Below are 23392 nucleotides of genomic sequence, written 5' to 3'. Positions count from 1 at the left end.
TAAATTTAAGACAGAAATAGACAGTTTCTTAAACGATAAGGGGATAAGGAGTTATGGGGAGCGGGCAGGGAAGAGGAGCTGAGTCCATGATCAGATCAGCCATGATCTTATTGAATGGTGGAGCAGGCTAAAGGGGCCGTATGGCCTACTCCTGCTCCTATTTCTTTTGTTCTTATGTTCTTATGTAGGATGTTAGCAACTGCCCTGCAGCCCGCAGGTACATTCCACCCTGCAAGATGTTGAAGTTCTGAAAGCAGAACTTGATTGCTGGCCAAGGCAGGGCGAGCTATTGTTTTAGGATTTTGGATAATGCTTAGCAACCATAGTACATGAAGTACGCCCGGAACCGCAGCACAGTTTTCTGCCTGCTAACCTCCACGTTTCTAAACATGACTGGTTGAAAGTGTTGCTGTGTAAAATGGTGAGAAACAGAGATTGAAAGAGCAGAAGGACAGAAGCACGTGAAACAGGCTCGACCATTGTGATAATCCAAAGTGATTTTTTCAGGAACAGCACATGTTGGATCAATGCTCCCGGCCCCACACATGGGGAGGGACTCGGAGGCAGTACTCACGCCTGGAGCCCATTCAGCAGGCACCACCGATTCACGTCTACCAGCAGCCTCCACCAGAGCCACCTCGGATTATTCAACACACGGTAAGGCACAAGACCAGGCAGTGGAAATTGGCCCAGGGTTCAACTCCAGGCTAGTTTCCGTTTACAGAAACTTCAGTTACGAAGACACGAACTTGCTAACAGGAATTCCCCTTTATCCCTTTTACAAACAGTTGTGTATGCAATAACTGATAGGCTGAGTACTGTTTAACTCCAAGAGGTATGACCTTGGCTCTGCTTTATTAAGGCCCAAAGTGACTAATATACAAAATTGCTGGCCTTTTATACATGGGCTGTACACATATGCGTGCAGCCCAATGGCCTCCATTAGTGACGCTATCTAGTGGCTAGTGATCCCAAAAGTACATACATGACAATATCCCCTCTGAGATATTAACACAGTCTTTCACAAATTGAGACAGTCCGGTGTTTTATGCTCCCGGGTTGACCGTTTCAGTTCAACTCCAGCCTTGGGTGAGTGTTCAGAGTCTGTTGTGACTGGTGGCGGGGTGGCTGACCTGGTGGGAGTGGCAATGGCCATGTCAGGGATTGAAAGTCCATTTTCATTGAACATGTCAGTGATTGAAAGTCCCGATTCACTGATGACCACTGAGTCCTCTGATGACTGGGGGTAGGCTGGTTGGTCGTCGATTGTCTCTTCCTCCGACTGTTCCGGTTCGTCTCTGTGCCACAGCTTTGTCTGATCCTTTTGTTTGCTGCATGTTTGCTCATTTTTGAGCTTGATAATAAATATTCTGTTCCCTCCTTGACCATGACAGTACCAGCGATCCACTTAGGACCCTGACCATAATTCAGAACATATACAGGATCATTTACAGAAATATCACGTGACACAGCTGCGCGATCGTGATATCCTTGCTGACTTTGTCTTCTATATTCAACTGATTATTCAAGTCAGAGTGTACAAGAGATAGCTTGGTCTTAAGACCTCTCTTCATCATTAGTTCAGCAGGCGAGACCCCGGTAAGTGTGTGTAAGCTTGTCCTGTAACTAAGCAGTATGCATGACAGGCAGACCTGCAGTGACCCTTGGTTACTCGCTTCATACTCTGCACTATGATTTAGACAGCATGTTCTGCTTGCCCATTGAATGCAGGTTTGAACGGTGCTTACCTTACATGTTTGATACCATTGAGTTTCATGAACTCTTGAAACTCCTGACTGGTGAAGCACGATCCGTTGTCGCTAACAACGATGTCAGGCAGACCATGTGTCGCGAACATGACACTGAGATTGTCAATGGTGGCTGTGGATGTGCTGGATGACATGATTATACACTCTATCCACTTTGAATATGCATCCACCACAACTAAAAACATCTTCCCCAGGAAGGGCCCTGCAAAGTCTATGTGGATCCTGGACCATGGTTTGGATGGCCGCGACCACAGACTCAGCGGCGATTCTGCTGGTGCTTTGCTGAGCTGCATGCAAGTGTTGCACTGATGCACACATGATTCCAGCTCAGAGCCAATTCCCGGCCACCATACATGAGACCTGGCAATGGCTTTCATCATTACAATGCCAGGATGTATGCTATGTAGCTCACGTACAAATTTCTCTCTCCCTTTCTTAGGCATAACAACACGAATCTTGGGCATAACAACACGATTGCCCCACAGTATACAATCCGACTGAATAGACAGTTCGTCTTTGCGACGAATGAAAGGTTTGGTCTCATCGCACATTTGCTTGGGTATGGCAGAACAATCACCTTTGAGGATGCAACTCTTCACCACCGATAAAATCGTGTCCTGGCGGGTCCAGGTCTTAACTTGTTGAGCCGTGACAGGGGTTCCTTCATTCTCAAAAGCATCCATAACTAATAATAGGTCCGCCGGTTGTGGCGTTTCCACCTCCGGTGTGGGCAACGGCAGACGGCTCAAAGCATCGGCACAATTCTCGGTGCCAGGTCTATGGCGAATGACATAATCATAAGTGGATAATATCAGTGCCCACCTCTGGATGCGGGATGAAGCATTGGTGTTGATATCTTTGTTTTCAGAGAACAGTGAAATGAGCAGTTTGTGATCTGTCTCCAGTTCAAACTGAAGACCAAACAGGTACTGATGCATTTTTAATCCCATACACACAGGCTAGTGCTTCTTTCTCTGCCATGCTGTACACACTTTCCGCTTTAGACGAAGTTTTTGAAGCATAGGCGACTGGTTGAAGTTTACCCGACTCGTTAGCTTGTTGGAGTACGCAACCAATTCCATATGACGAAGCATCACAGGCAAATACTAAACGTTTACATCGTCATAATGTACCAGCAGCTTGTTAGAGCAAAGCAGATTAGTGGCTTTCTCAAAAGCTCTGTCTTGAGACGCACCCCATACCCAGTTGTCGCCTCTTCTTCGCAGCATGTGCAGTGGTTCTAATAAGGTGCTCAATTTAGGTAGGAAGTAGTTGAGTAGACCAGGAATGAACCCAGCTCCGTCACATTCTGCGGCTTGGGTGCATTCTTGATGGTTTTGGTTTTGGCGTCCATGGGCCTGATGTCATCATCAGCAATTTTGCTCCCCAGGAATTCGACCTCTGGTGCCATGAAGACGCACTTCGAGCATTTCAGTCTGAGTCCCACTTTGTCCAGACGATGTAGAACCTCTTCCAGGTTGTTCAGATGTTCCTCGGAGTCACGACCTGTGATCAGGATGTCATCTTAGAACACGACGGTTCTGGGAATGGACCTCAGTAGACTCTGAATGTTCCTCTGAAATATTGCTGCAGCTGAGCGAATTCCAAAAGGGCACCTGTGATAAATAAACAATATGTCGAGGAACCAACTAGAGAGCTGGCCATCCTAGACTGGATGTTGTGTATTGAGAGAGGATTAATTAGCAATCTTGTTTTGCGAGGCCCCTTGGGGAAGAGTGACCATAATATGGTAGAATTCTTCATTAAAATGGAGAGTGACACAGTTAATACAGAGACTAGAGTCCTGAACTTAAAGAAAGGTAACTTCGATGGTATGAGACATGAATTGGCTAGGATAGACTGGTGAATGATACTTAAAGGGTTGACCGTGGATAGGCAATGGCAAACATTTAAAGATCACATGGATGAACTTCAACAATTGTACATCCCTGTCTGGCATAAAAATAAAATGGGGAGGTTGGCTCAACCGTGGCTTACAAGGGAAATTAGGGATAGTGTTAAATCCAAGGAAAAAGCATATAAATTGGCCAAAAAAGCAGCAAATCTGAGGACTAGGAGAAATATAGAATTCAGCAGAGGAGGACACAGAGTTTAATTAGGAGGGGGAAAATAGAATATGAGAGTAATATTGCAGGAAACATAAAAACTGACTGCAAAAGCTTCCACAAATACGTGAAGAGAAAAAGATTAGTGAAGACAAATGTAGGTCTCTTACAGTCAGAATCAGGAGAAGTCATAATTGGGAACAAAGAAATGGCAGACCAATTGAACAAATATTTTGGTTCTGTCTTCACTAAGGAAGACACAAATAACCTTCCGGAAATATTGGGGGAACGAGGGTCTAGCAAGAAGGAGGAACTAAAGGAAATCCTTATTAGTCAGCAAATTGTGTTCGGGAAATTGATGGGCTTGAAGGCCGATAAATCCCAAGGGCCTGATAGTCTGCATCCCAGAGTACTTAAGGAAATGGCCCTAGAAATAGTGGATGCGTCGGTGGTCATTTTCCAACGTTCTATAGACTCTGGATCAGTTTCTATGGACTGGAGGATAGCTAATGTCACCCCACTTTTTAAAAAAGGAGGGAGAGAGAAAGCAGGGAATCATAGACCGGTCAGCCTGACATCGGTGGTGGGGAAAATGTTGGAATCAATTTTTAAAGATGTAATAGCAGCGCATTTGGAAATTAATGACAGGATCGGTCCAAGCCAGCATGGATTTATGAAAGGGAAATCATGTTTGACAAATCTTCTAGAATTTTTTGAGGATGTAACTAGTAGAGTGGACAAAGGGGAGCCAATGGATGTGGTGTATTTGGACTTTCAAAAGGCTTTTGACAAGATCCCACACAAGAGATTAGTGTGCAAAATTAAAGCACATGGTATTGGGGGTAATGTACTGATGTGGATAGAGAACTGGTTGGCAAACAGGAAGCAGAGAGTAGGAATAAACGGGTCCTTTTCAGAATGGCAGGCAGTGACTAGTGGGGTACCACAAGGTTCAGTGTTGGGACCCCAGCTATTTGCAATATACATTAATGATTTAGTCAAAGGAATTGAAAGTAATATCTCCAAGTTTGCAGGTGACACTAAGCTGGGTGGCAGTGCGAGCTGTGAGGAGGATGCAAAGAGGCTGCATGGTGATTTGGATAGGTTAGGTGAGTGGGCAAATACATGGCAGATGCGGTATAATGTGGATAAATGTGAGGTTATCCACTTTGGTGGTAAAAACAGGAGGGCTGATTATTATCTGAATTGTGACAGATGAGGAAAAGGGGAGGTGCAACAAGACCTGGGTGTCATGGTACATCAGTCATTGAAGGTTGGCATGTAGGTACAGCAGGCAGTAAAGAAAGCAAATGGTATGTTGGCCTTCATAGCGAGAGGATTCGAGTATAGGAGCAGGGATGTCTTACTACAGTTGTACAGGGCCTTGATAAGGCCACACCTTGAATATTGTGTACAGTTTTGGTCTCCTAATCTGAGGTAGGACATTTTTGCTATTGAGGGAGTGCAGCGAAGGTTCACCAGACTGATTCCCGGGATGACAGGACTGACATATGAAGGAAGACTGGATCGACTAAGCTTGTACTCAATGGAATTAAGAAGAATGAGAGGGGATCTCATTGAAACATATAAAATTCTGACTGGACTGGACAGGTTAGATGCAGGAAGAATGTTCCCGATGTTGGGGAAGTCCAGAACCAGGGGTCACAGTCTAAGGATAAGGGGTAAGCCATTTAGGACCGAGATGAGGAGAAACTTCTTCACTCAGAGAGTTGTGGGTATGTGGAATTCTCTACCACAGAAAGTTGTTGGGGCCAGTTCATTAGATATATTCAAAAGGGAGTTAGATGTGGCCGTCACGGTTAAAGGGATCAGGGGGTATGGTGAGAAAGCAGGAATGGGGTACTGAAGTGCATGATCAGCCATGAACTCATTGAATGGCGGTGCAGGCTTGAATGGCTGAATGGCCTACTCCTGCACCTATTTTCTGTGTTTCTGTTTCTATGTTTATGCGTGTTAATGCACGCAAGTCTCCTCGACATCTCGACCAGCTCCTGTGTCATGTGGCCTGACGTCAAGTCCAATTTGGTAAACGACTTCCCCCCCCGGCTAGCATCGCAAACAAATCATCAGCCTTCGGTAACGGGTATTGATCCTGTTTCAAAACCCTGTTGATCGTAGCCTTGTACTCTCCACAGATTCTGACTGTGCCATCACTTTTCATCACAGGAACAATGGGGCTGGCCCATTCATTAAATTCAACAAGTGATATGATCCCTTCACGCTGGAGTCTGTCCAGTTCGATTTCGACCTTCTCCCTCATCATATATGGAACTGCCCAAGCTTTATGATGGACAAGTCTTGCATCTGAGTCCACGTGGATCTGCACCTTGGCTTCCGTGAAGTTGCCGATGCCTGGTTCGAACAGCGAGGGGAACTTGCTTAGTACTTTGGCACATGTATCTTTCTCCGACAATAACGCCTTGATGTTCCAATTGCATTTGATTTTTTCAAGCCAGTTTCTGCCGAACAGCATCACCTGGGACATAGCGGTAACTCGTGAACCGCACCATCATACGACACTTTAATTGTGGCACTGCCAATCACCATTATGAGTTCTTTGTTGTACGTGCGCAACTTTGCATTGACTGGACTCAGCCTGGGTCTCACAGCCTTAGTATCCCACAGCTTGTTGAATGCCCTCTGGCTCATTATCGATTGACCCGCCCCCATTTCCAGTTCCATCGATACCGGCACCCTATTAAATTTCTATTGATCATTATCGGTTTGCTCTTAGTTAGGAACGGGTACAGTCCATACACTTCCTCCTCTGGTATCTCGGATTGCGTATCCAGATCCGCGCTGGTCTGACCATCATCCTCCACGTGATGTGTCGCAGCTCGCTTGCTCATCTGCGGACTCTTGCGCTGGAGATGCCCCACTCTCAGACAGCCTTTGCAACTATATTTCTTAAATCAGCACTGCTGGTGCCGGTGATTTCCCTCACAATGCCAACACGGAGAAGTCGGATGCATTCCCGCTGACGGACTTTGGGCAGCCCCAGGTTTCGCGTATGCCGTCGGGTAGGCCCTGCCATGTGCTGCTCTGCCGAACGCTGAATCAATCATATTTACAGTATTCGCCGAGTTTCGATTTTTCACTGATATCCGCTTTAGACTTCTATCCGTCGTCATGCATGACTGAGCGATCGTGATGGCCCTGTTCAAGTCCAACGTCTCCACCGCCAGTAGTTTACGCAGGATCACCTCGTGGTTGATGGTGATTACAAAAAAGTCCCGCAGCATGTCTGCCAACACAGCCCCGAACTTGCTCGGTCCCGCTAGACGTCTCAGGTCGGCAACAAATTCCGCCGCATTCTGGTCCTCTGAGCGAACGTGCGTGTAAAATCTGTATCTTGAGATGATGGTGCCTTCGTCTGGCTTAAGGTGGTCCTGTACCAGTGTACACAATTTTTCCTACGTCTTCTCTGTTGGACTCACAGGCAGGAGTAGATTCTTTATCAGACCATAACTGTTTGGACCGCAAACCGCGAGGAACACCGCCCGGCGCCGATCTGCGTCGACGACCTCCTCCATTTTGTTGGCCACGAAGAACTGGCTCAAACGGCTCACAAAGTCTGCCCAATCTTCTCCTTCCACAAATCACTCCAACAATCCAATTGTGCTCATTTTTGCATGCAAAGGTTCTTGTTGTTTCGTCGCCAAATGTTGTGTATGCAATAACTGTGAGACTGAGTACTGTTTAACTTCAAGAGGTATGACCTTGGCTCCACTTTATTAAGGCCCAAAGTGACTAATATACAAACTGGCTGGCCTTTGCAGCCCAATGGCCTCCAACATGACGCCATCTAGTGGCTAGTGATCCCAAAATACATACATGACACAAACTAATCTGGGATACCCAGCTCCTAAACCATATGTTTGAAGTGGAAAAAACCATGAAGATTATAAATCGCTGTAAGATATTTTTGATTACCCTCAAACAATCCCCTTCACTGTAGTCACTATATTAGAGCTACAGAAACAGGGAGGATGGGTGGTATAGGGGGTTAAACACTGGGACTTGAGTTCAAATCTGGGCCAGACGAAAGGGATGGAAGTCTCCTCTGTCTGTTAGCTGTAAGGATCCTATATGAAATGAGCTTGGGCAGTGTCAATCCAGTTCCAGGGCCTATAGTTTTAACCGAGAACTTTTACTACTACTATGAATGCTGAGATGTCTCTGCCTCGATAGCATCCTATGGAGATATCCTGGCATAATGCATACACATGAGGGATTGTGATCCTGAGGTAAGATGTCACCACCTCATGCATGAGACTCTTGCTGAATGAAGGAAAGTTGGTAGGACTGTATTTCAGTTAAAAATACAGAAATAAACACAGAAAATGCAAGTGGATTAATACTTTGTTACTCAGCTATTTCTGCATTCCCTTCATTCATTGCTCCTCACTTCTCTCACCCCAGCTTCCCCAGCAGCCCGCAACGATCATACAACAATTACCACAGCAACAGCCACTCATCACACAGATCCCACCTCCGCAGGCCCTACCACCAATCAGGTCAGGCAGCATCAAGGAGGGTAAGAAATGTTTCAAAATGTGCAGTTTTATTTAGCGGTTAAAGTCTTTTAATGGAGGTATTTGTCCTGTGTTTGTATCTGGGAGTCATACCAGGTATATACGGTCTGATTGTGAATTGCACAGTCTGGTTTCAGGAGTGAACCCGTGTTAGTTTTGATCAACTACCAGATGAGAAAAGTCCATTTTTAGATTGCTGAGCTGATAAAATGCTGTGTGCATTGACAAGATGACCTGTTGTGTGCCATGTGTAATTTGACCAGTTACACATATGTCACTCCGGTTCGGTACTGCACTGAGTAGGAGGTGCCTACCCCGATTATACGTAGCAATGTGTAACTTTCTCAGTATAGTTTCCTTCCTCTCCTCAAAGGGACCTGCCATTTTCTCTTTCCAAGCTCCACAAGCTGCTGTTAGTTCCCTGTTAATTATGGGATGAGCCAGTGAGCGGTCTCCAAACTGGATAATACAGTTCAGCATCCTCATACATCTAGAGATTCAAAATGGACAGTGTCATTGGAGCAGAGAGTTAATCGCTTAGCTTGGCACACAGATATACTTACTGCACATACTGTTCGACACGTGGATGTACACACCCCTGCTGTGTATTTCTGGTTCTGGATTTTGAAAATTGGATCACGCATGCCATGAGTGGGGAATGCCTCTGATTAACACCATCACCTTTTGTACAGTCTGAAACTTGGCAGGGGAGTACTTTTAAACCATGCTGCACATGAACGTAAAATGGTCCTGCCTTATGCAGTTTTGTTTGCTGGTTTCAACCCTAACCCTAATTCGAACCCGATTGCAGCATTTGCTCTGAGGTTGGTGCAAAACTGGATAGTGTGTAAAATATGGTCCTCAACTTAAACAACGGTAACTTCGATGGTATGAGACGTGAATTGGCTAGGATAGATTGGCGAACGATACTTAAAGGCTTGATGGTGGATAGGCAATGGCAGACATTTAAAGATTACATGGATGAACTTCAACAACTGTACATCCCTGACCGGCATAAAAGTAAAATGGGGAAGGTGGCTCAACCGTGGCTAACAAGGGAAATTAGGGATAGTGTTAAATCCAAGGAAGAGGCATTTAAATTGACCAGACAATGCAGCAAATCTGAGGACTGGGAGAAATTTAGAATTCAGCAGAGGAGGGCAAAGGGTTTAATTAGGAGGGGGAAAATAGAAAATGAGAGGAAGCTTGCAGGGAACATAAAATCTGACTGCAAAAGCTTCTATAGATATGTGAAGAGAAAAAGATTAATGAAGACAAATGTAGGTCCCTTGCAGACAGAATCAGGTGAATTTATAATGGGGAACAAAGAAATGGCAGACCAATTGAACAAATACTTTGGTCTGTCTTCACTAAGGAAGACACAAATAACCTTCCAGATATACTAGGGGATCGAGGGTCTAGCGAGAAGGAGGAACTGAAGGATATCCTTATTAGTCAGTAAATTGTGTTATGGAAATTGATGGGATTGAAGACTGATAAATCCCCAGGGCCTGATAGTCTGCATCCCAGAGTACTTAAGGAAGTGGCCCTAGAAATAGTGGACGCTGGATCAGTTCCTATGGATTGGAGGGTAGCTAATGTAACCCCACTTTTAAAAAAAGGAGGGAGAGAAAAAACAGGGAATTATAGATCGGTTCGTCTGACATCGGTTGTGGGGAAAATGTTGGAATCAACTATTAAAGATATGATAGCAGCGCATTTGGAAAGCAGTGACAGGATCGGTCCAAGTCAGCATGGATTCATGAAAGGGAAATCATGCTTGACAAATCTTGACAAAATAATTTTTTGAGAATGTAGCTAGTAGAGTGGACAAGAGAGGACCAGTGGATGTGGTGTATTTGGATTTTCAAAAGGCTTTTGACAAGGTCCCACGCAAGAGATTGGTGTGCAAAATTAAAGCACATGGTATTGTATTGACGTGGATAGAGAACTGGTTGGCAAGCAGGAAGCAAAGAGTAGGAATAAACCTATTCTTTTCAGAATGGCAAGCAGTGGGGTACCACAAGGTTCAGTGCTGGGACCCCAGCTATTTACAATATACATTAATGATTTAGACGAAGGAACTGAATGTAATATCTCTAAGTTTGCAGATGACATTAAGCTGGGTGGCAGTGTGAGTTGTGAGGAGGATGCTAAGAGGCTACAGAGTGACTTGGACAGGTTAGGTGTATGGGCAAATGCATGGCAGATGCGGTATAATGCAGATAAATGTGAGGTTATCCACTTTGGTGACAAAAACAGGAAGGCAGAATATTATTTGAATGGTGACAGATTCGGAAAAGGGGAGGTGTAATGATACCTGGGTGTCATGGTACATCAGTCATTGAAAGTTGGCATGCAGGTACAGCAGGCAGTAAAGAAAGCAAATGGTATGTTGGCCTTCATAGCGAGAGGCTTCGAGTATAGGAGCAGGGAGGTCTTACTGCAGTTGTACAAGGCCTTGGTGAGGCCACACCTTGAATATTGTGTACAGTATTGGCCTCCTAATCTGAGGAAGGACGTTCTTGCTATTGAGGGAGTGCAGCGAAGATTCACCAGACTGATTCCCGGGATGGCAGGACTGACATATGAAGAAAGACTGGATCGACTAGGCTTATATTCACTGGAATTTAGAAGATTGAGAGTGGATCTCATAGAAACATATAAAATTCTGACGGGATTGGACAGGTTAGTTGCAGGAAGAATGGTCCCGATGTTGGGGAAGTCCAGAACCAGGTGTCACAGTCTGAGGATAAAGGGTAAGCCATTTAGGACCGAGATGAGGAGAAACTTATTCACTCAGAGAATTGTGAACCTGTGGAATTCTCTACCACAGAAAGTTGTTGAGGCCAGTTCATTAGATATACTCAAACGGGAGTTAGATGTGGCCCTTACGGCTAAAGGGATCAAGGGGTATGGAGAGAAAGCAGGAATGGGGTACCGAAGTTGCATGATCAGCCATGATCATATTGAATGGCGGTGCAGGCTCGAAGGGCAGAATGGCCTACTCCTGCACCTATTTTCTATGTTTCTATGGTCTGCTTTTCCCTGAATGTATATTAGCTGAATGTGCTTTTGAATCTCTCTCCTTTACAAGGGCCTTACTCTAGGGTATAAAACATGAAAGCTGATTGTATGGGAAAGGCACAGTGGTGTTAGTAAAGAAATACACAGGCATGTGGGGCACCTGAGGGGGGATTTGGACGTATGTAAGTTAAGTGGAGTGAGGAAGAGCATGGAAGCAGGGTGCCCAGAGGGTCCATCGGAGAAATTGGACTACCACAAGACCTGGTATCATTCTGGTAAATCTGCGCTGTACCCCTGCCGAGGTCTGGGATTTGTGCTCCAGATGGGGGTCAAGCCAGAGCTCTGTACAGCTGTAACATAACTTCCACCCCTTTGTATTCCAGTCCCTGAGATAAAGGCCAACATTAGTGGATGCATTGGTTGTAATTTATCAAAATTCTCTGGATTCTGGGGAGCTCCCAGCAGATTGGAAAACTGCAAATGGAGCACCCCTATTTAAAAAAGGAGGCAGACAAAAAGCAGGAAACTATAGACCAGTTAGCCTAACATGTGTGGTTGGGAAAATGTTGGAGTCCATTATTAAAGAAGCAGTAGTAGGACATTTGGAAAAGCATAATTCAGTCAGACAGAGTCAGCATGGATTTATAAAGGGGAAGTCATGTTTGACAAATTTGCTGGAATTCTTTGAGGATGTAACGAACAGGGTGGATAAAGGGGAACCAATGGATGTGGTGTATTTGAACTTCCTGAAGGCATTTGATAAGGTGCCACATAAAAGGTTACTGCACAAGATAAAGGTTCATGGGGTTGGGGGTAATATATTAGCATGGATAGAGGATTGGCTAACTAACAGAAAACAGAGAGTCAGGATAAATGGTTCATTCTCTGGTTGGCAACCAGTAACTAGTGGGGTGCCGCAGGGATCAGTGCTGGGACCCCAACTATTTACAATCTATATTAACGACTTGGATGAAGGGACTGAGTGTAACGTAGCAAAGTTTGCCGACGATACAAAGATGGGAGGAAAAGCAACGTGTGAGGAGGACACAAAAAAACTGAAAAAGGACACAGACAGGCTAAGTGAGTGGGCAAAAATTTGGCAGATGGAGTATAATGTTGGAAAGTGTGAGATTATGCACTTTGGCAGAAAAAAATCGAAGAATAAATTATTATTTAAATGGAGAAAAATTGCAAAGTGCTGCAGTACAGCGAGACCTGGGGATACTTGTGCATGAAACACAAAAGCTTAGTATGCAGATACAGCAAGTGATCAGGAAGACCAATGGTATCTTGGCATTTATTGCAAAGGGGATGGAGTATAAAAGCAGGGAAGTCTTGCTGCAGTTATACAGGGTATTGGTGAGGCCACACCTGGAATACTGCGTGCAGTTTTGGTTTCCATATTTACGAAAGGATATACTTGCTTTGGAGGCAGTTCAGAGAAGGTTCACTAGGTTGATTCCGGAGGTGAGGGGGTTGAATTATGAGGAAAGGTTGAGTAGGTTGGGCCTCTACTCATTGGAATTCAGAAGAATGAGAGGTGATCTTATTGAAACGTATAAGATTGAGGGGGCTTGACAAGGTGGATGGAGAGAGGATGTTTCCACTGATAGGGCAGACTAGAACTAGGGGGCATAATCTTAGAATAAGGGGCCACCCATTTAAAACTGAGATGAGGAGGAATTTCTTCTCTCAGATGTTTGTAAATCTGTGGAATTAACTGCCTCAGAGAGCTGTGGAAGCTGAGTCATAGAATAAATTTAAGACAGAGATAGACAGTTTCTTAACTGATAAGGGAATACGGGGTTCTGCGGAGCGGGCAGGGAAGTGGACCTGAGTCCATGATTGGATCAGCCATGATTGTATTAAATGACGGAGCAGGCTCGAGGAACCGCATGGCCTACTCCTGCTACTATTTCTTATGTTCTTATTCAATTAGGCTTTAAAAAATTTTTTTTACCTGTACAATCAATAGTTTTAGTGATTTATGTACATGGACACCTAAATCTCTCTGCTCATCTACAGCTCCCAGTCACAAGAAAGTATTTTCTTTTAAACTTTCCATTTTTTTGTTGCAAATTTTCGTCTGAAGGAGCTGACTCATGGCAGCGTTTGGTTTCACTACCTTCCAAAGCCCTCCAATGTCTCACCCAAGCGCAGTGAGTTCAGCCAGGTTATTCAACATGGAGTCATGACAGCGGATAACCTGTCTTCACTCACCACCACACACATGCACTTTCCAGCAGGGATAATTGGATCATGATATGGAACAGGAAGCCTGGCTTATTCTTCCCATCCCTCGGTGATTTCAACCTACATCTCAACTAACCTTGTTCCCTCTCCTCTGGTATCATTACCCTGCTGTGCTTCCTCAACCTCTCCCTCCATATAAACCTTTCCGACCCATATTCACAGCTACCCCCTCAACCTTGCTAGCTGACATGGCCTCTCTACTCTTATGATCTCGATTGTAGACAAAGCATCTCTGACCGTTTCCTTGTCTCCTCCCACATCGCCCTCCCCCCTGTTAAGTATGCAATAAAGGTTCAAACTGAGTACTGTTTAACTAAGCAAGGTACAACCTTGCTCTGCTTCATTTAGGCCCAAAATGCCTGACTCTCAAAATAGCTGGCCTTTTATACCTGAGCAGCACCATGTGCGTGCTGCTCAGTGGCCTCCAACAATGACGCCATCTGCTGGCTACAAACAGAATGTATATAAATTACAATATCCCCCCCTCTGAGATCTTATCACAGTCTTTCACAGGTTGAGACAGTCCGGTGCTTTGCGCTCCCGGGTTGACCGTCACAGTTCCATCCCAGCTTTGGGTGAGTGTGTGGGGTCTATTGTGGCTGATGGCTGGATGACTGACTTGTTGGGGATGGCTATGGCCATATCAGGAATTGCAAGTCCATTTTTATTGAACAGGTCCGTGATGGAAATTCCGGGTTCACTGATGACCCTTGAGTCCTCTGAAGACTACTGGTAGGTTGGTTGGTCTTCGTCTGACTGTTCTGGCTCGTCTGTGGTGCCTTAGCTTTGTCTTATCCATGTGTTTCCTGCAAGTTTGCCCATTCTTGACCTTAATAACGAATATTCTGTTGCCCTCCTTGACCATAACCGTACCAGCGATCCATTTGGGACCATAGTTCAACACATATACAGGATCATTAACAGAAATCTTGCGTGACACAGTTGCGCGATCATGATACCCTTGTTGACTTTGTCTTCTGTATTCAACATGATTGTTTAAATCCGGGTGTACCAGAGATTGCTTGGTCTTAAGACCTCTTTTCATTGTGAGTTCAGCAGGCGAGATCCCTGTGAGTGTGTGGGGTCTTATCCTGTAATGCAGGACAAGCGGATCTACAGTGACCCTTGGGTTACTCTCCTCATGCTTTGCTTGATAATTTGTACTGCACGTTCAGTTTGTCCGTTGGATGCAGGCTTGAACGGTGCTGACCTTACATGTTTTATGCCATTAAGTTTCACAAACTCCTGAAACTCCTGACTGGTGAAGCACGATCCATTGTCACTCACCACTATGTCAGGCAGATCATGTGTCGCAAACATGACATTGAGATTCTCTATGGTTGCTGTGCGCGTGCTGGATGACATGATTATGCATTCTATCCACTTCGAATAAGCGTCCACCACTAAAAACATCTTGCCCAGGAAGGGACCTGCAAAATCTACATGGATCCTGGACCAAGGTTTGGATGGCCATGATCACAGACTCAGCGGAGATTCCGCTGGTGCTTTGCTGAGCTGCATTCAAGTGTTGCACTGATGCACGCATGCTTCCAGCTCAGAATCAATTCCTGGCCGCCATACATGGGACCTGGCAATGGCCTTCATCATCACTATACCAGGATGTGTGCTGTGTAACTCACGCAGGAACTTCTCTCTCCCTTGGGCATTACAATGCGATTGCCCCACAATATGCAATCTGCTTGAATAGACAGTTCGTCCTTGCGACGAATGCACGGTTTGGCCTCCTCGCACATTTGCTTAGGTATGGCAGACCAATCCCCTTTGAGGATGCAACCCTTTACCTCAGATAAAATCGGGTCCTGGCTGGTCCAGGTCTTAACTTGTTGAGCCGTGTCAAGGGTTCCTTCACTCTCAAAAGCATTCATGATTAACATTAGATCCGCCGGTTGTGGCGTTTCCATCTCCGGTGTGGGCAACGGCAACCGGCTCAAAGCATCAGCACAATTCTCGGTGCCAGGTCTGTGGCGAATGACATAATCATAGGCAGATAATGTCAGCGCCCATCTTTGGATGCGGGATGAAGCGTTGGCATTGATACCTTTGCTCTCAGAAAACAATGAAATGAGTGGCTTGTGATCAGTCGCTAATTCGAACCTCAAACCGAACAGGTATTGATGCATCTTTTTAACACTGTACACACACGCTAAAACTTATTTTTCTACCATGCTGTAGGCTCTTTCTGCTTTAGACAAACTTTTGGATGCATACGCGACAGGTTGAATTTTCCCCGACTCATTGGCTTGTTGGAGTACGCAACCAATTCCACATGTCGATGCGTCACAGGCCAAAACTAAACATTTACATGGGTCATAATGTACCAGCAGCTTGTTTGAGCAAAGCAGAATGGTGGCTTTCTCGAAAGCTCTGTCTTGCGATGCGTCCTGCACCCAGTTGTCGCCTTTTCTCAATAGCATGTGCAGTGGTTCTAGTAAGGTGCTCAATTTAGGTAGGAAGTTACCAAAGTAGTTGAGTAGACCCAGGAACGAACGCAGCTCCGTCATATTCTGTAGCTTGGGTGCATTCTTGATGGCCTTGGTTTTCACGTCAGTAGGTCTGATGCCACCAGCGGCGATTTTCCTCCTGAGGAATTCGACCTCCGGTGCCATGAAGATGCACTTCGAGCGTTTCAGTCTGAGTCCCACTCTATCCAAATGCAGTGGAACCTCTTCCAGGTTGTTCAGATGTTCCTTGGAGTCACTTGAGGGAGTGCAGCGAAGGTTCACCAGACTGATTCCAGGGATGGCTGGGCTGTCATATGAGGAGAGACTGGATCAACTGGGCCTTTATTCACTGGCGTTTAGAAGGATGAGAGGGGATCTCAAAGAAACATATAAGATTCTGACGGGACTGGACAAGTTAGATGCGAGAAGAATTTTCCCGATTTTGGGGAAATCCAGAACCAGGGGATATAGTCTTCGGATAAAGGATAGGCCATTTAGGACTGAGATGAGGAGAAACTTCTTCACTCAGAGAGTTGTTAACCTATGGAATTCCCTGCCGCAGAGAGTTGTTGATGCCAGTTCATTGGATATATTCAAGAGGGAGTTAGATATGGCCCTTATGGTTAAGGGGATCAAGAGATATGGAGAGAAGGCGGGAAAGGGGTACTGAAGGAATGATCAGCCATGAACTTATTGAATGGTGGTGCAGGCTCGAAGGGCCGAATGGCCTACTCCTGCATCTATTTTCTATGTTTCTATGTTTCTACGATCAGGATGTCATCTCGGAACACGACGGTTCTGGGAACAGACTTCAGTAGACTTTCCATATTCCTCTGGAATATTGCTGCAGCCGAGCGAATTCCGAAAGGGCACCTGTGGTAAGTAAACAGTCCTTTGTGCGTGTTAATGCATGTAAGTCTCTTCGACATCTTGACCAATTCCTGCGTCATATTGGGCAACGTCAAGCCCAGTTTTGTGAACGACTTCCCTCCGGCTAGCGTCGCAAACGAGTCATCAGCCTTCGGTAACGGGTACTGATCTTGTTTCGAAACCCTGTTGATCGTAGCCTTGTAGTCTCCACAGATTCTGACTGTGCCATCACTTTTCAGCACAGGAACAATGGGACTGGCCCATTCATTAAATTCGACCGGTGATATGATCCCTTCACTCTGCAGTCTGTCCAGTTCAATTTCGATCTTCTCCCTCATCATATACGGCACTGCCCGAGCTTTATGATGGACGGGTCTTGCATCTGAGTCCACGTGGCTCTGCACATTGGCTCCCGTGAAGTTGCCGATACCCGGTTCGAACAGCGAGAGGAACTTGCTCAATACTTGGGCACATGTATCTTCCTCTGATAACGCCTTTAAGTCGTTCCTGATTTTCTCCAACCAGCTCCTGCAGAGCAGCGTTGGGCCATTGCCTGGAACCATCCACAGCGGTAATTCGTGAACCACACCGTTATATGACACATTAATTTGTGCACTGCCAATCACTTTTATCAGCTCTTTGGTGTACATGTGCAGCTTGGCGTTTACAGGGCTCAGCCTGGGCCTCACAGTCTTAGTATCCCACAGCTTATTAAATGTCCTCTCGTTCATGATCGATTGACTCGCCCCCGTTCCATTTCCATCGACACCGGTATCCCGTTAAACTTCACATTAATCAAAATTGGTTTACTCTTGGTTATGAAGGAGTACAGTCCATACACTTCCTCATCTGGCATCTCGGATTGCGTATCCAGATCCGCGCTAGTCTGACTCTCATCCTCCACGTGATGTGTCGCAGCTCGCTTGCTCATCTGTGAACACTTGGGCTGGAGATGCACCACTCTCAGACTATATTGCTTAAATCGCTGCCGATGATTTCCTCCACAACGACAACATGGAGAAGTCGGATACATTCCCGCTGGCAGACTTTGGGCAGCCACAGATTTCGCGAACGCAGCCGGATAGGCCCTGCCATCTGCTGCTCTGCCGAACGCCGAATCATTCGCATTTACAGTACTTGCCGAGGTTCAGTTCTTCACCGCTTTTTGCTTTAGATTCCTGTCCGCCGTCATACATGATTGAGCAATCTGGATGGCCCTTTTGAAATCCAACTCCTCCACCGCCAGAAGTTTGCGCAGGATCACCTCATGGTTGATACCGATAACAAAGAAGTCCCACAGCATGTCTGTCAACACCGTCCCGAACTTGCACAGTCCCGCTAGATGTCTCAGGTCGGCAACGAATTCCGCCGTGCTCTGGTCCTCCGATCGAACGTGTGTATAAAACCTGTATCTCGCGAAGATGATGCCGTTATCTGGCTTGAGGTGCTCCCGTACCAATGGACACAACTCCTCGTATGATTTCTCTGTTGGATCACTAAGCATGAGTAGATTCTTTATCAGACCGTAGATCTTTGAACCGCACACAGTGAGGAACACAGCCCGGTACCGATCTGCATCGTCGGCCCCCTTCATTTTGTTGGCCATGAAGTACTGGTTCAAACAGCTCACAAAGTCTGCCCAATCTTCTCCCTCCACGAAACACTCTAAAAATCCAATCGTGCTCATTTTGCAAACAAAGGTTCTTGTATTCTCATCGCCAAAGATTAAGTATGCAATAAAGGTTCAAACTGAGTACTGTTTAACTAAACAAAGTACAAACTTGCTCTGCTTTATTTCGGCCCAAAGTGCCTGACTCTCAAAATGGCTGGCCTTTTCTACCTAAGCAGCACCATGTGCGTGCTGCTCAGTGGCCTCCAACAATGATGCCATCTGGTGGCTACAAACAGAATGTACATACATGACATTACCCCACTTCCTGTGTCCGCCCCTGGAAATTACCTTTCCCAGTCAATTAAAACTGCACTTTCAAACTCCCAGCTGTCCAGCATTTGGCCCTCCATTTTGCAGAATACTTCTGTAGCTGTCAAATTGCTCAACTTTGTCCCCAATAAAATGCTTACTCTCTCCCATCCTGGCTATTTTCAAGGCATAATCCCCATCTTTGCTCCCTGAAGTCTAAGGGATGCAAACTTTAGCGTATTTGATGTACAACTAGTTTAGATACATCACTAGATCTGGCTGGACCACATCAAGCTCTATCAGGCCTTGCTCTCCTATGCCAAAGATACTCACTACTCCAAGGTCATCCTGGAGTGCAAAGATAACCTTCAGCTTCCTTGCTCTGTTACCAACCTTCTTCTCAAACTGCTCTCTCCTGTCCCCACCATCCTCATCTCCAAGAAGCAGTGTGAGAAGCTCATGGACTTCTTAATCACTAAGATTGAGTCCATCCATTCAGCTGTCTCTGCTTATTCCCCTGCTTCTCCTAGCCCACCAAGCCAAATCTCTCCCAAGGCCCCACCCTTCCCCTAGCCCTATATCTTTCTCTAGTTTGCCTCCAATCTCCCTTCTTGCCCTCTCCGAGCTCATCTTGCCTAAGAGACGCATGTTCTGCTCCATTGACCTCATTCTCACTAAATTGCTGATCACCAGCTTCCCTTCTTGGACCCCACTTTAGCTGACATTGTAAATGGTCCCCTCTCCTCGGATACTACTCATTGCTTTCAAAACCGTCATCACCCCCTCCTCAATAAACCCATCGTGGACTCCTCTGGCCTTGGAAATTATGGTTCCATCTTCAACCTGCCCTTCCTCTCCAACGTCCATGAACGTATTGTCACCTCCCAAATCTGTGCCTATCTTTCTTGTACAGTCAAGTTTGAATCTCTCTAACCAGGTTCCTGCCCCTGCCATAGCATTGAATCGGCCCTAATCAAAGTCACAAGAGACATCCCCTGTGGCAAAGGTAAACTATCCCTCCTCATCCTTCTTAACCTGTCTGCAGCCTTTGACACGGTTGACCACACCATCCTCCTCCAGCTGCTCTGTTGTCCAGCTTAGAGCTTGGTTGGTTCCAGTCTTACCTATCCGATTGTAGCCAGAGCACCTCTAGAAATGGCTTCTCTTCCTGCTCGTGCACCTTTACGTCTGGAGTTTCCTAAGGATGTATCTTTGGCTCCCTCCTCTTCCTCGACTACATGCTTCCCCTTGGTGACATCAGGTTCCACATGTACACTGATGACACCCAGCTCCACCTCTCCACCACCTCTCTTGAGTACTCCGCTGTCTTTGTGCTGTGAAACTGTTTCGATGAGCCACAATTTCCTACAGTTAAATACTGAGAAGACTGAAGCCATTGTCTTCATTGCTCCCTCCTCCCCGCGCCCCCCCCCCCCCCCCCCCCACACACACACAAAGGTTATACCCTTGCCATTGATACCATTCCCCTGCCTGGCTATTGTCACAGGTTGAACCAGACTGTTTGCAACTTTGGTGGCCTATCTGACCCTGAGCTGAGCTCCTGACCACATTTCCTCTCTGTCACTATGACCATCTTCTTTCACCTCCATAACATCGCCCATCTCTGTCTTTACCTTTAGCCCATCTGCTGTTGAAACCCTCATCCATGCCATTGTTATCTCCACTATTCCAATGCTCTCCCGCCTGGCCTTCATGATCGTTCAAGACCCTGCATCCTATCCCATACCAAGTCCAGTTCACCCATCATCACTATCCTTGCTGACTCACATTGGCTCCCGGTCCCTACATCTGCAACCTCTTCCAGCAACCTACAACCCACCAAGATCTCTGTGTTCCTTTGCGTTTTTCTACATTAAAGGCGCAAATATTGTTGTTTACTTACACCCCAAATTTTGGTTTCTTACACAGGTACTACATCAGTTTTGCCCCTAAAAAAATCTTGGAGTTTGGGGCCCTGTAGGTGAAAAAAAACCTCTGAATTTACAGACTGAACCATCTGTGGGTGATTTACTTGGGGCATCTCCCATTTCTCCGCTGTAACCCCGTTCATGAAGGTAAACATGTTCAGCCAGAGTTACATAATGAAATGGGAGAAGCCCGGAGGAAATTTACCCCTTTTGTGTCGAATTCACATTTGAGAAATTTCTGCACACAAAGTAGACTGTCTGATTGAAAACAACAATAATAACTTGCATTTCTATAGTACCTATAATGTAGTAAAATGTCTGAAGGCACTTCACAAGAGCGTTATCAACCAGAATTTGACAAAAGAGATGAGTGAACACTCTAGTCAGAGCTCCAACACACAATGTAGCCCTTAATCATAGAATGATACAGCACAGAAGGAGGCCATTCAGCCCATCGTGCCTGTGCCGGCTTTGATAGAGCTATCCAATTAGTTCCATTCCCCTGCTCTTTTCCCATAGCCCTGCAAATTTTACTCCGAAGTATTTATCCAATTCCCTTTTGAAAGTTACTGTTGGATCTGCTTCTACCATCCTTTCAGGCAGTGCATTCCTGATCATAACTCACTGTGTAAAAAAATCTCACCTCTGGTTCTTTTGCCAATTATCTTAAATCTGTGTCCTTTGGTTACCGACCCTTCTGCCACTGGAAACAGTTTCTCCTTACTTACTCTATTAAAACCCTTTATGATTTTGAACACCTCTATCAAATCTCCCCTTAACCTTATTTGCTCTGAGGAAGAAGCCCAGTTTCTCTAGTCCCTCTACATAACTGAAGCCACTCATCCCTGGAACTAATCTAGTAAATCTCCTCTGCACCCTTTAAAAGGCCTTGACATCCTTCCAAAAGTGTGATGCCCAGAATTGGGCACATTACTCCAGCTGGGGCTTAACCAGTGTTTTATAAAGGTTTACCATAACTTCCTTGCTTTTGTACTCTATGCCTCTATTTATAAAGCCACAGATCCCATATGCTTTTTTAACAGCTTTTTCAACCTGCCCTGCTACCTTCAAAGATTTGTGTACATGCAACCCCAGGTCTCTCTGTTCCTACACTCCCTTTAAAATGGTACCATTTAGTTCATATTGCCTCTCCTCATTCTACTTTCCAAAATGTATCAGTTCACATTTCTCTGCATTAAATTTCATCTGCCCAATTCACCAGTCTGTCTATGACTTCCTGAAGTCTGTTGCTATTTGAAAACTTTGAAATTATGCCTTCTGTACCCAAGTGCAGGTCATTAATATACATCAAAAAGAGCAGTGGTCCCAATACCGCCCACTGGGGTACACCACTATATACTTCCCTCCAGTCTGAAAAACAACCAGTTACGAACAACACGGACAAGTTAAGACCACCTGGTCCATCAAGCTTGTGCCACACAATTGCGATACCTTGTGCATCACAACTTATACACTACACCCCACCCGAAACCCTGTGACCATGTGTTCTCCTGGGAGAGACAAAGAAACAGATTAAAAAACTCAGGGAAAAAAATCTGGGAAATTCCTTTCCTACCCATCTAGACGATCGAATCTAGTCCAGATCACTCTGGCCGTTAAATTCCCTGCAGTACCTACCTTCTGTAAGAGTTCATCTCCGCCGCAGCCAGAAACAAATCCAGCTTTTGCCTGAAGGAGTTCAGTGAATCTGCATCCACCACATGAGAGGGCAGCTTGTTCCAGAGGTCTACTATTCTCTCTGACAGCTAACCTAGATCTAGCCTTATACAACTTAAATTTGTGTCCCCTGTTCCTGCCTAACCTATTTAGTTAAAATAAATGGTCAGCTGGAACGCTTTCTATTCCCATCATTCATCACTACTCTCTGCCTTCTGTCCCTTAGCCATTTTCATATCCAGGCTGCCACTGTCCATTAAGAAGCACTTTCTGCAAATATGATCAGATAGAACCGCACTCTGCCTTGTTGTGCTGAATAGGCCGTACACATCTACGTTAGTAATATAAAAGTGTCTGGCACACGTCAGGAGAAAGTCTTTACAATGTTTGGCTGGAATGGGAAGGAGTTGTTTTATGCGAAATGTACCCCCCGACATTTATCTTTTTGTTTAATATGATCTTTTATTAATTTGTTCACAGATATGGTTGAGCTGATGTTAATGCAAAATGCCCAGATGCATCAGATAATTATGCATAATATGATGTTGAAGGCACTCCCTCCAATGGCATTCTCCCAACCCGGCGGTTCTGCCAGTCCTGTGGTCTCTCAGGGACAGGTAAGAAAATTCTGCTGACAAATCAGTTTGTCATCAATCTGATTTCCCCTCCTCTCTGGGCTGTGGACTTTCGTCAGTACTGACCACCTCTCATCCACAGGATCGCTTGGGCTGTGGGTCTCCCTTAGTACTGACCACCTGTCATCCATGCGATCACCTGTGCTATGGACCTCCCTCATTATTGACTACCTGTCATCCATGGGGCAACTTGGGCTGTGGATTTCCCTCAATACTGACCACAAATCA

At 45.6% G+C, this 23392-nt stretch overlaps 1 protein-coding gene across 3 annotated transcripts in view; it reads left to right on the top strand.

Annotated features, from left to right (window-relative positions):
- The window catches only part of c3h21orf58 (chromosome 3 C21orf58 homolog), a 194577-nt gene that overhangs the window by 136357 nt on the left and 34828 nt on the right, over positions 1-23392 (top strand). For 2 of the 3 annotated variants that reach the window (XM_070874919.1, XM_070874917.1), the window contains 3 exons: positions 508-657; positions 8279-8393; positions 23010-23146. In XM_070874919.1, coding sequence (XP_070731020.1) covers positions 508-657; positions 8279-8393; positions 23010-23146 — 402 coding nt within the window. The remainder of the gene's footprint in view (positions 1-507; positions 658-8278; positions 8394-23009; positions 23147-23392) is intronic. The other variant, XM_070874918.1, reaches the window with a different exon arrangement.

Source organism: Pristiophorus japonicus, chromosome 3 (assembly GCF_044704955.1).
Source record: "Pristiophorus japonicus isolate sPriJap1 chromosome 3, sPriJap1.hap1, whole genome shotgun sequence".
Taxonomy (NCBI): domain Eukaryota; kingdom Metazoa; phylum Chordata; class Chondrichthyes; family Pristiophoridae; genus Pristiophorus; species Pristiophorus japonicus.
Note: the sequence above shows the minus strand (reverse complement) of the source record. Positions and strands in the feature narration are given on the sequence as shown.